We start from the raw sequence: 11969 nt of genomic DNA, 5'->3' as shown, positions 1-11969 counted from the left end.
AGCGGACGACTTTCAATGGCGTGATTTTGCTGCTCACCTATGATATGGCCAATATCATGCAAAATGACATCAAATCCATAAATAATCTTTTATTATATAAATGCTCTTAAAAGCGAGTTTTTAATGTAAATACATAAAACAATTTAAATAAATAAATGAAAGGCTGAGTTGCAATAAATAAATAATTTTACATTTAATAACAAAAAAAGAATAAGCTTATGTTTTTCATATTCTTCTAAATACTCTTCCATTTAACACCCATTCAAAGGGGTGACGAAAATAATTGTTCCATCATCTTTTGACGTCCTCTTTATTTAATGAATAAATAATTCATTTAAAATGACGCCACGTAAATAATCTTGAAGTGTCAAATAAAAACGTAAAAAGAACACATGTTCTTTTGTTACATTACTGTTGCGGACGGCGAATAAAATAGTCTTAAGTTGTGATTATAAATTGTTTTTTAAATGCATAAATTGTTATTTAGTTAAGGTTTATGTTATATTACGTTTTGTTATGTATTAGAAATAAGTTTTATGTAAATAAATAAAGGAAAAATATAAAAACCCCTAGGATAGAAAGAGAGGGACATGTATGAGCGAGATAGCGTGTTAGAGAGAGAGGGCTATAGGAAGTGAGCGAGACGGGAATAAGAGCGACTGCTGCGTTAGCCCCCCGTCGGTTGTAACACTCACTTTGCCACTTAAGGTGGCTAGAAATAGGGTCCGGCACGCTCCGGAAAATAGAAGAATTGTGAATAAATGGTCAAGAAAAGAAAATACAGGAAGAAAAATTCAATTGGAGTTTTTATTGCAAACCCGTACTCAACATTGGTCCTTCGATCGGCGGATACAGAAAAAAGAAGCAACCAGCGCGTCTACAATGAACACACGAAGCAAGAAGACCCACTCCGAGTCCGGCATCGGCGAATCGGAGCACCCTCCGCCAGGTGGGCGGGGGCTGTTCCACCGTATATATGAAGAATCGCCGAGATCGCCATCGACCGCAGTCCTCACCGGGACGCCCGCCGGAACATCCGTCGGGAGGATCCCACCAGGAAGGGTCCTCGAGCGCTCACCTGTACGCAGCACCGCACACCCCGAGCACCCCACGTCGCAAGAGATACCGTCGCGCTCCAAGTCGCCTATATGCCGGCCCACGTCTCCGGCATATAGCGCGGCGCCCAGTATACGTTCGCATCGTTCGTCGGTCAGCGTCGCGGCACGAGTTAGGCTAGTCGAATACGAAGCGGAAAAGGAGCTAGCTGAATTAGAAGAGAGAAGAATACAACTTAAGAAGACGCTAGTAAAGAAGCGGCTAGAAGCGGAAATCTCTGCGATCGAAGCGGAAGAGGGGGGGGAAACTATCTGCGACCAAGAAAGAATACACGACTGGGTGAACAAGAGCCACGAACACGCCGGAACGCAAGTACACAGGGAACAGGAGGTCCTACCTCCCCCGTTAGAAGTACGGGGGGAGGAACGGCCTCGGCAGAGGGGAAGGGGCATCGAACAATTAGCAAACGCCTTAGAGAAGATGATGCACGTACGACCCCCGCCGCGGCAAACGTCGGAGCTCCCAGCATTCTCCGGGTCCGTCATGGAGTGGCTACCCTTCAAAGCAGCAGTAGAAGATTCGACGCGTCTCTACAAATTCAGCGCCACAGAAAATTTATTGCGGCTTCGAAACAGTCTCCGTGGGGAAGCGAGAGAGACAGTGCTCTCTCAACTGTACACGGCGACTCACCCGGACAGCATAATGAAGACGCTAGAAATGAAATACGGTCGACCTGAATATATCTTCGATAAAGCAATGGAAGAACTGAAGAGACTCCCCAAGGTCGGCAACTCCAGCAGCGAATTGAATGAATTGGCCATCAAGTTACAGAACGTCGTCTACACTATGAAGAGTGTGGACCACCGTGGTTATCTACGAAATCCATTACTGATAAGGGATGTAATGGAGAAGCTAAGCCCTCACCTGGTGAGCAAATGGGCGGAATACGCGGCGATCAACGAAGGGAAGATTGCATACAGCGACGAAATCACAATACTCTCGGAGTTCCTGATGGGTGAAGCAGACAGGGTACTACGCTACACGCACACGGCGAGGAACAGCGCTCCGGGGCTTCTCAGAGGGGAGAGGCCAGTAAGGAGGACAGCACCTCGGGAGAAGGTCTATTCTACGAGTGAATCGACGCGTGAAGAGCGAGCACCTAGCTGTCTACGATGCCAGTCTACAAGCCATCACACTCCGAAGTGCCCTCAGCTGAAGGAACTCACCATCAACGACAGGTGGAATTGGGCGAAGGAACAGCGGTTATGCTTCAAATGCATGACACGAAGACACAGTAGAACCACATGCAGAGCGAAGCCGTGCGGAGTCGACGGGTGTAGCATGCAGCATCACGCCATCCTACACAAGACTGCAGAGCCCGCCAGGAGGGTGGAGACTTCTGAGTGCACAGATCAGGGTGCACCCGCAGCGGTCATGAGCGTCACATCAAAGGTGGCACCAAGAGCGGTACTATTGAAGACATGTGAAGTAAAACTCAGCGGTCCACGGGGGGAGATAAGGACGCACGCCCTCCTGGACGAGGGGTCTACAGTAACCCTTATAGATGAAGAATTGGCAAGTCACCTCACCAGCGGCGGACCGAACCAACCTCTAAACATAAGAGGTATCAATGAACAAAGAAGAATCGACAGCAAGGCGGTCAAGATTCAAATCAAAGGTCTACACGAACATGAAGCATACTCCGTGACAGCCCGCACGGTGAAGGGACTTCAATTGCATCATCAGCGCGTACCTCAGAACCTGGAGCGGTATGCACACCTGCGAGTCGTAAGGGAGAAAATCAGCACGGGGGAAGCTCGACCTCGCATACTAATAGGCACCGACAATTGGCACTTAATAGTGTCCCGACAGCTGCGCGCCGGCAAGAAGAACGAACCTGCCGCATCAAGAACGAAGCTGGGATGGGTTCTACATGGGTCGGTACCTAGGAGGTTCGTCTATCAGGACCAGGCGGCTGTGCTTCACGTCTGCACGGGCGACATACAGTTACAGAAGCTCGTCGAGTCGCATTTCGACGTGGACTCGCTCGGCGTATCTACGAAAGAGAAGATTAACAAGTACGACAAGAGGGCCAGCGACATCTTCGAGGCGACCGCCAGACGGAAGGACGGACACTTCGAAGTGGGTCTACCTTGGAAAACTGACAACCCCACACTCCCCGACAGCTACGAGCAAGCATACAAGAGGTTACGCACATTGGAAAAGAAGATGGAAAATGAGCCCACATTCAAGAAGGAATACAGCGCTCAAGTGGCTAACCTGCTGAAGAAGGGTTACGCAGAAGCATGCGACGGCAACGAAGAAAGAAGTAACGTCAAGTGGTACTTACCTCACTTCGCGGTTGTCAACATTAACAAGCCAAACAAGATACGAATGGTATTCGACGCAGCGGCCAAGATTAACGGAGTCAGCTTGAACGACTACCTGCTGGAGGGGCCCGACCTGTTGGCGTCTCTGATTAAGATCCTGTTTGGTTTCCGCGAAAAGAAGATCGCGGTGACGGCGGACATAGAAGAAATGTTCCTCCGAGTGAAGATACGTAGCGAAGATCAACCAGCCCAGATGTTCCTGTGGCGGGACGAGTCCAGTGAAGCCCCGCGCAAGTACAAGATGACGTCAATGATATTTGGGGCCTCGAGTTCGCCGTACCTCGCTCACAGCGTGAGAAACAAGAATGCCGCCGATTACGAAGAGGGATACCCGGAAGCTGCGCGAGCCATAAGGGAACGCCATTACATGGACGACTATTTAGATAGCTTTCAGTCAGAAGAGGAAGCTATAAAGGTCATAAGGGACGTCATTCATGTACACGAACAAGCCAGCTTCAATCTGCGGGGATGGAACTCCAATAGCCCAGCTGTCCTCGCGAGTATTCCCGACACGAAGAAATCGAAGAATGTCAACGTGCAACTGACGACACACCAGTCGGAGAAGACCCTGGGACTAAGGTGGAACCCGAGCGAAGATACCATAGGCTTCAATACGGACATTAAGAGGGTCCCCACCGAAGTCAAGTGTCAACAGCGAGCACCGACCAAGCGTGAAGCACTGAGCGCCGTCATGTCAATCTACGATCCCCTGGGCCTCGTAAGCCAGTACACGATCACCGGGAAGATATTGCTACAGCAACTATGGGTCAAGAAGGTCGGCTGGGATGAAGAGCTACCTAGGGAGGAAGCCGAAGAGTTCCAGCAATGGGTCGCCGGACTACAAGACATCTCGAACTTGGCCTTACCACGTTGCTACAGCCGCGACATGACTCCGAGCTCAGAGCTACAGCTGCACATATTCAACGACGCGAGTGAACAGGCCTACGCAACCACGGCGTATTGGAGGATCACCCATAAGGATGGCACCGTGGAAGTTGTACAAGTCATGGGCAAGGCTAAGGTGGCGCCGTTGAAATTACTCACGATTCCCAGGTTGGAGCTACAGGCAGCACTCATCGGGGCGCGTATGGCGAGCACCATCCTGAAGGAACACGAATGGAAACCAGGGCGAGTCTACTACTGGACGGACTCCAAGACGGTACTTCATTGGATAAGGAACGATAAGAAGAAGTACACACCGTTCGTGGCGCATCGACTGGCGGAGATAGGCGAGCTGTCCCAAGTGGAAGATTGGCGACGGGTGCCCACGGCCGACAACGTAGCCGACGACGCCACGCGAATCGAAACGAAGAAGATCACTGGCGCAGACCGATGGTTCACCGGGCCGTCATTCCTGGGCTTACCAGAGGAGGAATGGCCTACCGAAGCTACAAGCAGTGACACTTCAGAAGAGGCGGCGTACACCATCACCACAGACGACATCACGGACCGCATGGGCTGCCTGCCGGACATAACGAGGTTCTCCGCCTACAGACGACTCATAAGGGCCACAGCGCTAGTTCAACTCTACGTACAGAAGCTAAGAACAAAGAACAGAAGCCTGCTGTTAGAAGTCTCCCACATACAAGACGCCGAGCTGCGGTGGATACGACAAGCACAACAGGACTCCTTCGGCGAAGATCTACGTAGACTGCGGGCTGGACAACACTTACACCGGCATAGTAAACTAGCGAAGTTGGACCCCGTCATCGAAGAAGGAACACTGAAGGCCCGAGGCAGAATAGGAGCCTCTAAGACGTCGACGCACTCGAACCGACCTGTAATATTGGATGGTGGTCACCCCTTCACACGCCTACTAGTGATGGACTACCATCGAAACGCCGGACACGCTAACAACGAGAGGGTCGTAAACGAGCTGCGACAAAAATACGTTATATTTCGACTACGACCGACAGTAAGGAAAATGGCTAAGGAATGTCAATTTTGCAAAATAAGGAAAGCAACGCCGCAAACACCGCCACGAGGGGACTTACCAGAAGAGAGGACAAGTCCAGGGCATCGACCGTTCAACTACTGCGGCGTGGATTACTTCGGCCCCCTAACAGTCACTATTGGGCGCCGACATGAGAAGAGATGGTGCGCACTGTTTACCTGCTTAACTACACGAGCAGTGCATTTGGAGTTGGTGTCATCGCTGTCGACCGACTCGGCAATTATGGCACTCCGAAGGATGGCCGCCAGAAGAGGATGGCCACAGGTGATCTTCTCAGACAACGCAACGAACTTCAGAGGTGCTGACGTCGAGCTAAGAAACGCGTACCGGGCATGGGGTCCGGAGCTACATAACTTCTGTCTACAGTATGGAACCAGCTGGCGTTTCATCCCACCGGGGGCTCCGCACATGGGCGGGGCATGGGAGCGGCTCGTGCGGTCAGTCAAGACCGCGCTGAGCACCACACTGAACGAGAAGTCACCCAAAGAAGAAGTCCTTCAAACGCTGCTGGTGGAGGCCGAGTACTGTGTCAACGCTCGGCCACTCACGCACGTCTCCGTGGATCCCGCCGACTCAGAAGCATTAACCCCCAACCACTTCCTGATTGGGTCGTCGACCGGGCTGCCGCTGACGGGACCCTGCGAGGAAGCCGACCGCAGCGTGTGGAGAAAAGCACAGGCGCTGGCGGACCAGTTCTGGGGGCGGTGGGTCAAGGAGTACCTGCCGACGCTGATACCTCGAGGACAAGAGACAAGGGCATCACGACAACTACGGGTCGGCGACCTGGTCATCGTGGTCGACAACACGCTACCCCGCAACACATGGCCACGCGGCATCGTCGAGCGAGTGCACGAGGGACCCGACGGCATCATACGCTCAGCAGACGTGAGGACCCGGGGAGGAGTCTTCAGGAGGCCCGTGGTGAAGCTCGCCGTCCTCCAGATAGGGAGGGCTACGACGGAGCTGCGCCGGGGGGAGGATGTTGCGGACGGCGAATAAAATAGTCTTAAGTTGTGATTATAAATTGTTTTTTAAATGCATAAATTGTTATTTAGTTAAGGTTTATGTTATATTACGTTTTGTTATGTATTAGAAATAAGTTTTATGTAAATAAATAAAGGAAAAATATAAAAACCCCTAGGATAGAAAGAGAGGGACATGTATGAGCGAGATAGCGTGTTAGAGAGAGAGGGCTATAGGAAGTGAGCGAGACGGGAATAAGAGCGACTGCTGCGTTAGCCCCCCGTCGGTTGTAACACTCACTTTGCCACTTAAGGTGGCTAGAAATAGGGTCCGGCACGCTCCGGAAAATAGAAGAATTGTGAATAAATGGTCAAGAAAAGAAAATACAGGAAGAAAAATTCAATTGGAGTTTTTATTGCAAACCCGTACTCAACAATTACATTATGAAATGATTATGCGTTTTTACCCGACTGCCAAGGAAGGGTTATGTTTTTCGCGCGTATCTTGTATGTTTGTCTTTCTTTATTTGATCCGATCTAACAAACGGCTGGATGAATTTCAACAGTTAAGGTGTCATTATATTTGTCTCAATGACCCGAGTGTCCTTAGATAGGTGTTAGTAAAAAAAAAAACAAAATGGCGGATTTTTGGCGCGAAATAGTAACACATTAAAAAAAAAAAGTTAACCGAACCTATCGAGTAGGGTATCAAATGAAAGGAAATAAAACGGAGATTATAAAAACATATTTGTATATATATAAAACAGCAAGGTGACTGACTTACTGACTAACTAAATGACTTTTTCATTTTTCAGAAATCAACGTACAGCCTAAACCAAGGTCCTTACACTTCTGAAATTTTGCACATAGGTTCTCTATATAGCGTGAATAAGTACTAAGAAAGGCCTTTTGGAAATTCTACCCTAAAGAGGGTAAAATAGGGGAAAACAGTTTTTTTTAAATCCTTTAATTTTGAATCAACTACTATAAAATTTTGTATTTGGCTTTCTGAATAGGAACAAGGACGTACTTATTTATCGCCCTCCGAAAAATCAACCCCGTAGAGGGTAAAATAAGGGTTTAAAGTTCATTTGAACAATCGTCAATTTTGAAGCAAACACTATGAAATTTTGCATCAGGCTTGTTAGATCAAAATAATGAAATTCTACCTCTAACGAGGTAAAATAATGACCGAAACTTTGATTTACTGAAGTTATATATTTTACAGACCGTAAATGGTGGATTTTTTCGCGAAATACGAGTAATAACACGTTTAAAAAAAAAAAAAAACCAAACCTATCGAGTAGGGTGTCAAAATACAGAAAATTAAGAGGAGATTACAGGAATTAAGAGGAGACACATACATTATATAATATATCTTATATATAAAATTCTCGTGTTAGTTACCGTACTCCTCCGAAACGGCTTCACCGATTTTCACCTAATTTTATATACATATTCAGTAGGTCTAAGAATCGGCCACTATCTATATTTTTTACCCCTAAGTGATAAGGGTTGTTCACCCTTAACATTTTTTTATTTATTTGGCAACACAACGTTTGTCGGGTCAGCTAGTACATATATATTCGTATATACACATCAAGATGACTGTCTGACTAAATGAGTGAGTTGCTGTTGCTGTGCGTGCTGGAATTTTACACATTTTTTAGGTTCTTTATATAGCGTAAATGATCACAACGAGGATAAAATAGGATAATATTGTTTGAACATCTTTTGTTTTTGAAGGAGACACCTACTATGAAACTTTGTATGTGGCTTTCTGGATAAAAATAACGAAATGCCTATTTCACTACTTTTGGAAATTCTACTTCAGCCTTTTTGGTGCAGTCGGGTTTTTGATTTTTTTAATTAATTACTTGTTATATAAAACAATACAACACATTAATAATACTTGAATTCAGGAAAATGGAAATAGAACGGATATTACCGGAACAAACTCTTTATGTAAGCGTGTTATTATGTTCTTATGTTTCAGTGTTTCGATTTATCAAAAGAAGAAAAGAATTCAAAGAGAATATTATGAGTACTCTTTGGTTTTGGTATGGTGCCAAAGGTCGCTATGTGTCTTGAATATGAATACGACTGTCAATGCGACATTTTTGTACTAACGCTGCTATGTAGGCATAGTTTGAAAGTATAATACGTTAAAATACTAAAAATCGGTCTGAAACGTTTACACTAAACCCAGTTTTAATTTGCATAGTGGCGTTAATTCTACAATTGTCAGTTTAAAGGTGAAGGACTAGTTGGTCTACTTCGGTGTCATCACTGCCACTGATTTCAGTCTAAAAATGATAGTGTTCTCGCTGCTGCGTTCTTCATTAAAAAGTGATAACAGCACACAAGGTGTTCCTACTTAGTCCTAAAGGATAGCTATTTATCTATGTTCCCCTTTGTGATTTTACACCAAGAGCACTGTAGTGTATTAGTAAGTACGCTCATAATTAGACACTAAACATACATACGAGTACTAGAGTACGAGTACTGGTATGGCGTGCGGTATTGGTACGCATCTGGCGACATCGAATAACTGTCAGTTGATCTGGTACGTCACTCTTAGTGTGGACGTCGTGCGGGTAGGACAGTAGTGAACCGATTTGTATTATATTTGTACTAACCGAACCAGTACAAGCACCATCGCCACACCTATGGCTGCCTTAAAACTGCAGTGTTATGTGTTGTTGTGTTCTGCATTAAAGGGTATATTATAACGGCACACAAGACATTCCAAATTAGTCCTCACGAGTAACAATGCATCTGAGTCCGTCTTCAATAATTACTTTAATCTTCAATCAGCAGTTTTGTATAAGATTGCAACTTCTATTATAAAAACGCTTGAGTTATTTATTAACTACGTAATAAGAGAGTACAGAAAGTATAAAAAGTTTAACAAGCAAGAGTACAAGCGGACGTCACGAACGCGGCGGCGCTCATTTGCATCTCTGTACAAATGAATATGCAAGTTGCCGCATTACTCGTAAAGGCAACTCACTCAGACTGGCTCTTTCAAACTCTGAGAAAGAAAACACTGCGGAAAATTTACACTGCGCGGTCTTAGCTTAGCCGCTAAATGTAGTTTTTATGTATTTATGTAAGCGAGCGTGTTAAAACATTGTCTATAATAACGAATCCTAAATAATTTATTATATCTTTTTTATTACTTTTATTTATTCTTGCAGTTCACCCGATAGTAAGTGGCTACTGCCGCCCATGGACATCTGTTATCAACCCCAGAGAAGATTAGACTCCTACCTGAGGTTGCCCACAAAAGTGCCGCTACCCCGAGTAAGTAAAGTAAGTATGTCTCCCTTACTACGCGTTACATTTCATAGTAACACATAGGTTTCTACACCTGAAGAATAATTAGATTATCTTATAGTTATGTCAGCCTTACTGTTTGAGTGTAGAATAACTATTTAAGTACCACGATGACTTTTAAAATAATGATAAATGTACTACGAAAGCAAATGCTACGTAACTTACCATAATGTATTTTTCCAAAAAATTCAACAATATAAAAATATTTTCACTAGATACATAGATACAAATATAATAGAATTAGAATATATTTTTTACATGTTCTATAACTTGCGTAATAATAGTGTAGGAGAAAATAATTTTATAATTATGTTCTTCATTAAATATAGTTATTATTCGCACCCAAGAGAGGTCATAGAGTAGCCAACCCATCTGGTGAAAGTTTCTAAGTCCCAAACCCTCTTACCGTGAAACCGAGGGGTACAAATGACTAAGAAATATAAGCTCATTGTGTGGTAACAAATCCTGCACAGTACGACTACGAGAGCAGATGATAAACAAACATTTTACCATGAGTAATGTTCGGGTGATGGCCTAATGGACTGCAATTTATCCCTTCGTTTGTGGGGATGTATATTTGAGGGTCGGATTAGAATTTACATACTAAGTTGTATTTATTTACACACGTGCTATGTACTTTTGTGGGTGTATTAAGTTGTTTAATATAAATTGCATTGCTTTTCATTTTAAATTATGAAATACCTCTTTACCTATTACCTCTTATTTGCTTTTTGATTGGTAAAGTTTTCTGCTGTTATAAATTATATAATAGCAATATGTTATATGTAATAATTTAATAAGGTTTAAAAATCAAAATATTTTGCTAAAATCATTTGTTTTGGAATTAGTAGGACAGTAATGGATTGACAACATGAGGCCAGTCATAAAAGTAGACACCAAATTATTAATTGAAACTGAGTTAATTTAAAATTCTATAAATTACTTAAGTTGAAAGTAAACATAATCAGAATTGACAAGCAAAAGACACGATTTACAAACACGACTTCAATTACGGTTCCATAATTTTATGAGCACAGATAATATCGCAGTTTTCGTGCTCAGTCAACAGATGGCGTGAGTCGGTCGCGTGACTTGGGGGTAATTTTTCCTTTCCATTTTATATTGGACCGGTTTCACATACTTCGTGAAAACCACAAACCACCATGCAATCGATTACTCCTGGCCATAACACTAAATTAATTTTAATTTATTCACAGTAGAAATGTTTTGATTTTAAATGCCGACGCGATGTGAAGGGTGGGAAAATTTCATTAGTCAGGGTGTTGAGGGTGTAAAAAGGGTGCGGCTAAAAGCTGCATTTGGAGTTTAAGTTGTCTGTGAACTAAAATTATAGTTAATATTAAATAAAACACATTTTATTCATATTTCTCTGTATTAACACTTGATATAAGTAGGTACCAATATTATCAGTTACGCCCGCGCATTAGTTCGAAGCAAAACTTGACCATCCTTTAAAATAAATTATATTAGAGCCCTCAGTAGTGTGCGAAAATCAATATTAATCGTGAAATAAGACGTTAATCTTAATAGTTAAACTACTAGTAATATCACTGATCATATTATGATTATTGAGTTCTTTAAAAAATAAGTGCATAAATATTATATATAAAATTCTCGTGTCACAATGTTAGTTACCGTACTCCTCCGAAACGGCTTTACCGATTTTCACTAAATTTTATATGCATATTCAGTAGGTCTGAGAATCGGCTACTATCTATTTTTCATACCCCTAAGTGATAAGGGTTGTTCACCCTTAACATTTTTTTATTTATATGACAACACGGCAAACGTTGTGTTGTCATATAAGTAAGTCAGCTAGTAACATATACAATAATAAGTCCAACATCGCCTGAATACTTAAAAACGAAACCTTACTTTTGGGATGACTACAGAAGATGTAATCTATGCCAAAGCTTTTTTAAGTCAGATGTAAGTAAAATAATACATGGAAACACAAAGTGGAGCTCAAAGCACTTCAAATTTAAATTCTCAAGGGTAATTGTGCATTGAAACCGCGCTCAGTACCCTTACCATGAGTTTTTACGTTTTGACAAATATGACTGTTTTGGTATTTGTTTACGTATTTGCCCGTATAAATTCCAATCAGCGCCCCTGGTGGATTGTATCAGAACTATAGTGTCAGTAACGTAACATTAAATGTCTAAATTGACAAAATGGCGCTTTATGTGTGTTATTGTCTCTCTTTTTTGTGAACATGTGAGGCAGACAAAAAGACTTGAGCACTTA

General features: G+C 43.6%; 1 protein-coding gene across 1 annotated transcript; it reads left to right on the top strand.

Annotated features, from left to right (window-relative positions):
* Window positions 1-882: 882 nt before the first annotated feature.
* LOC140745160 (uncharacterized) lies at window positions 883-6399 on the top strand. Its single transcript, XM_073076930.1, has 4 exons — window positions 883-1592; window positions 2556-2844; window positions 2929-5361; window positions 5767-6399. The coding sequence occupies exons 1-4, from the start codon at window positions 883-885 to the stop codon at window positions 6397-6399; spliced, it is 4065 nt and encodes a 1354-aa protein (XP_072933031.1).
* Window positions 6400-11969: the final 5570 nt, after the last annotated feature.

Source organism: Epargyreus clarus, unplaced genomic scaffold (genome assembly GCF_041222505.1).
Source record: "Epargyreus clarus isolate Ecla_fem2 unplaced genomic scaffold, WU_Ecla_fem_2.2 ptg000009l, whole genome shotgun sequence".
Lineage (NCBI taxonomy): Eukaryota > Metazoa > Arthropoda > Insecta > Lepidoptera > Hesperiidae > Epargyreus > Epargyreus clarus.
Note: the sequence above shows the minus strand (reverse complement) of the source record. Positions and strands in the feature narration are given on the sequence as shown.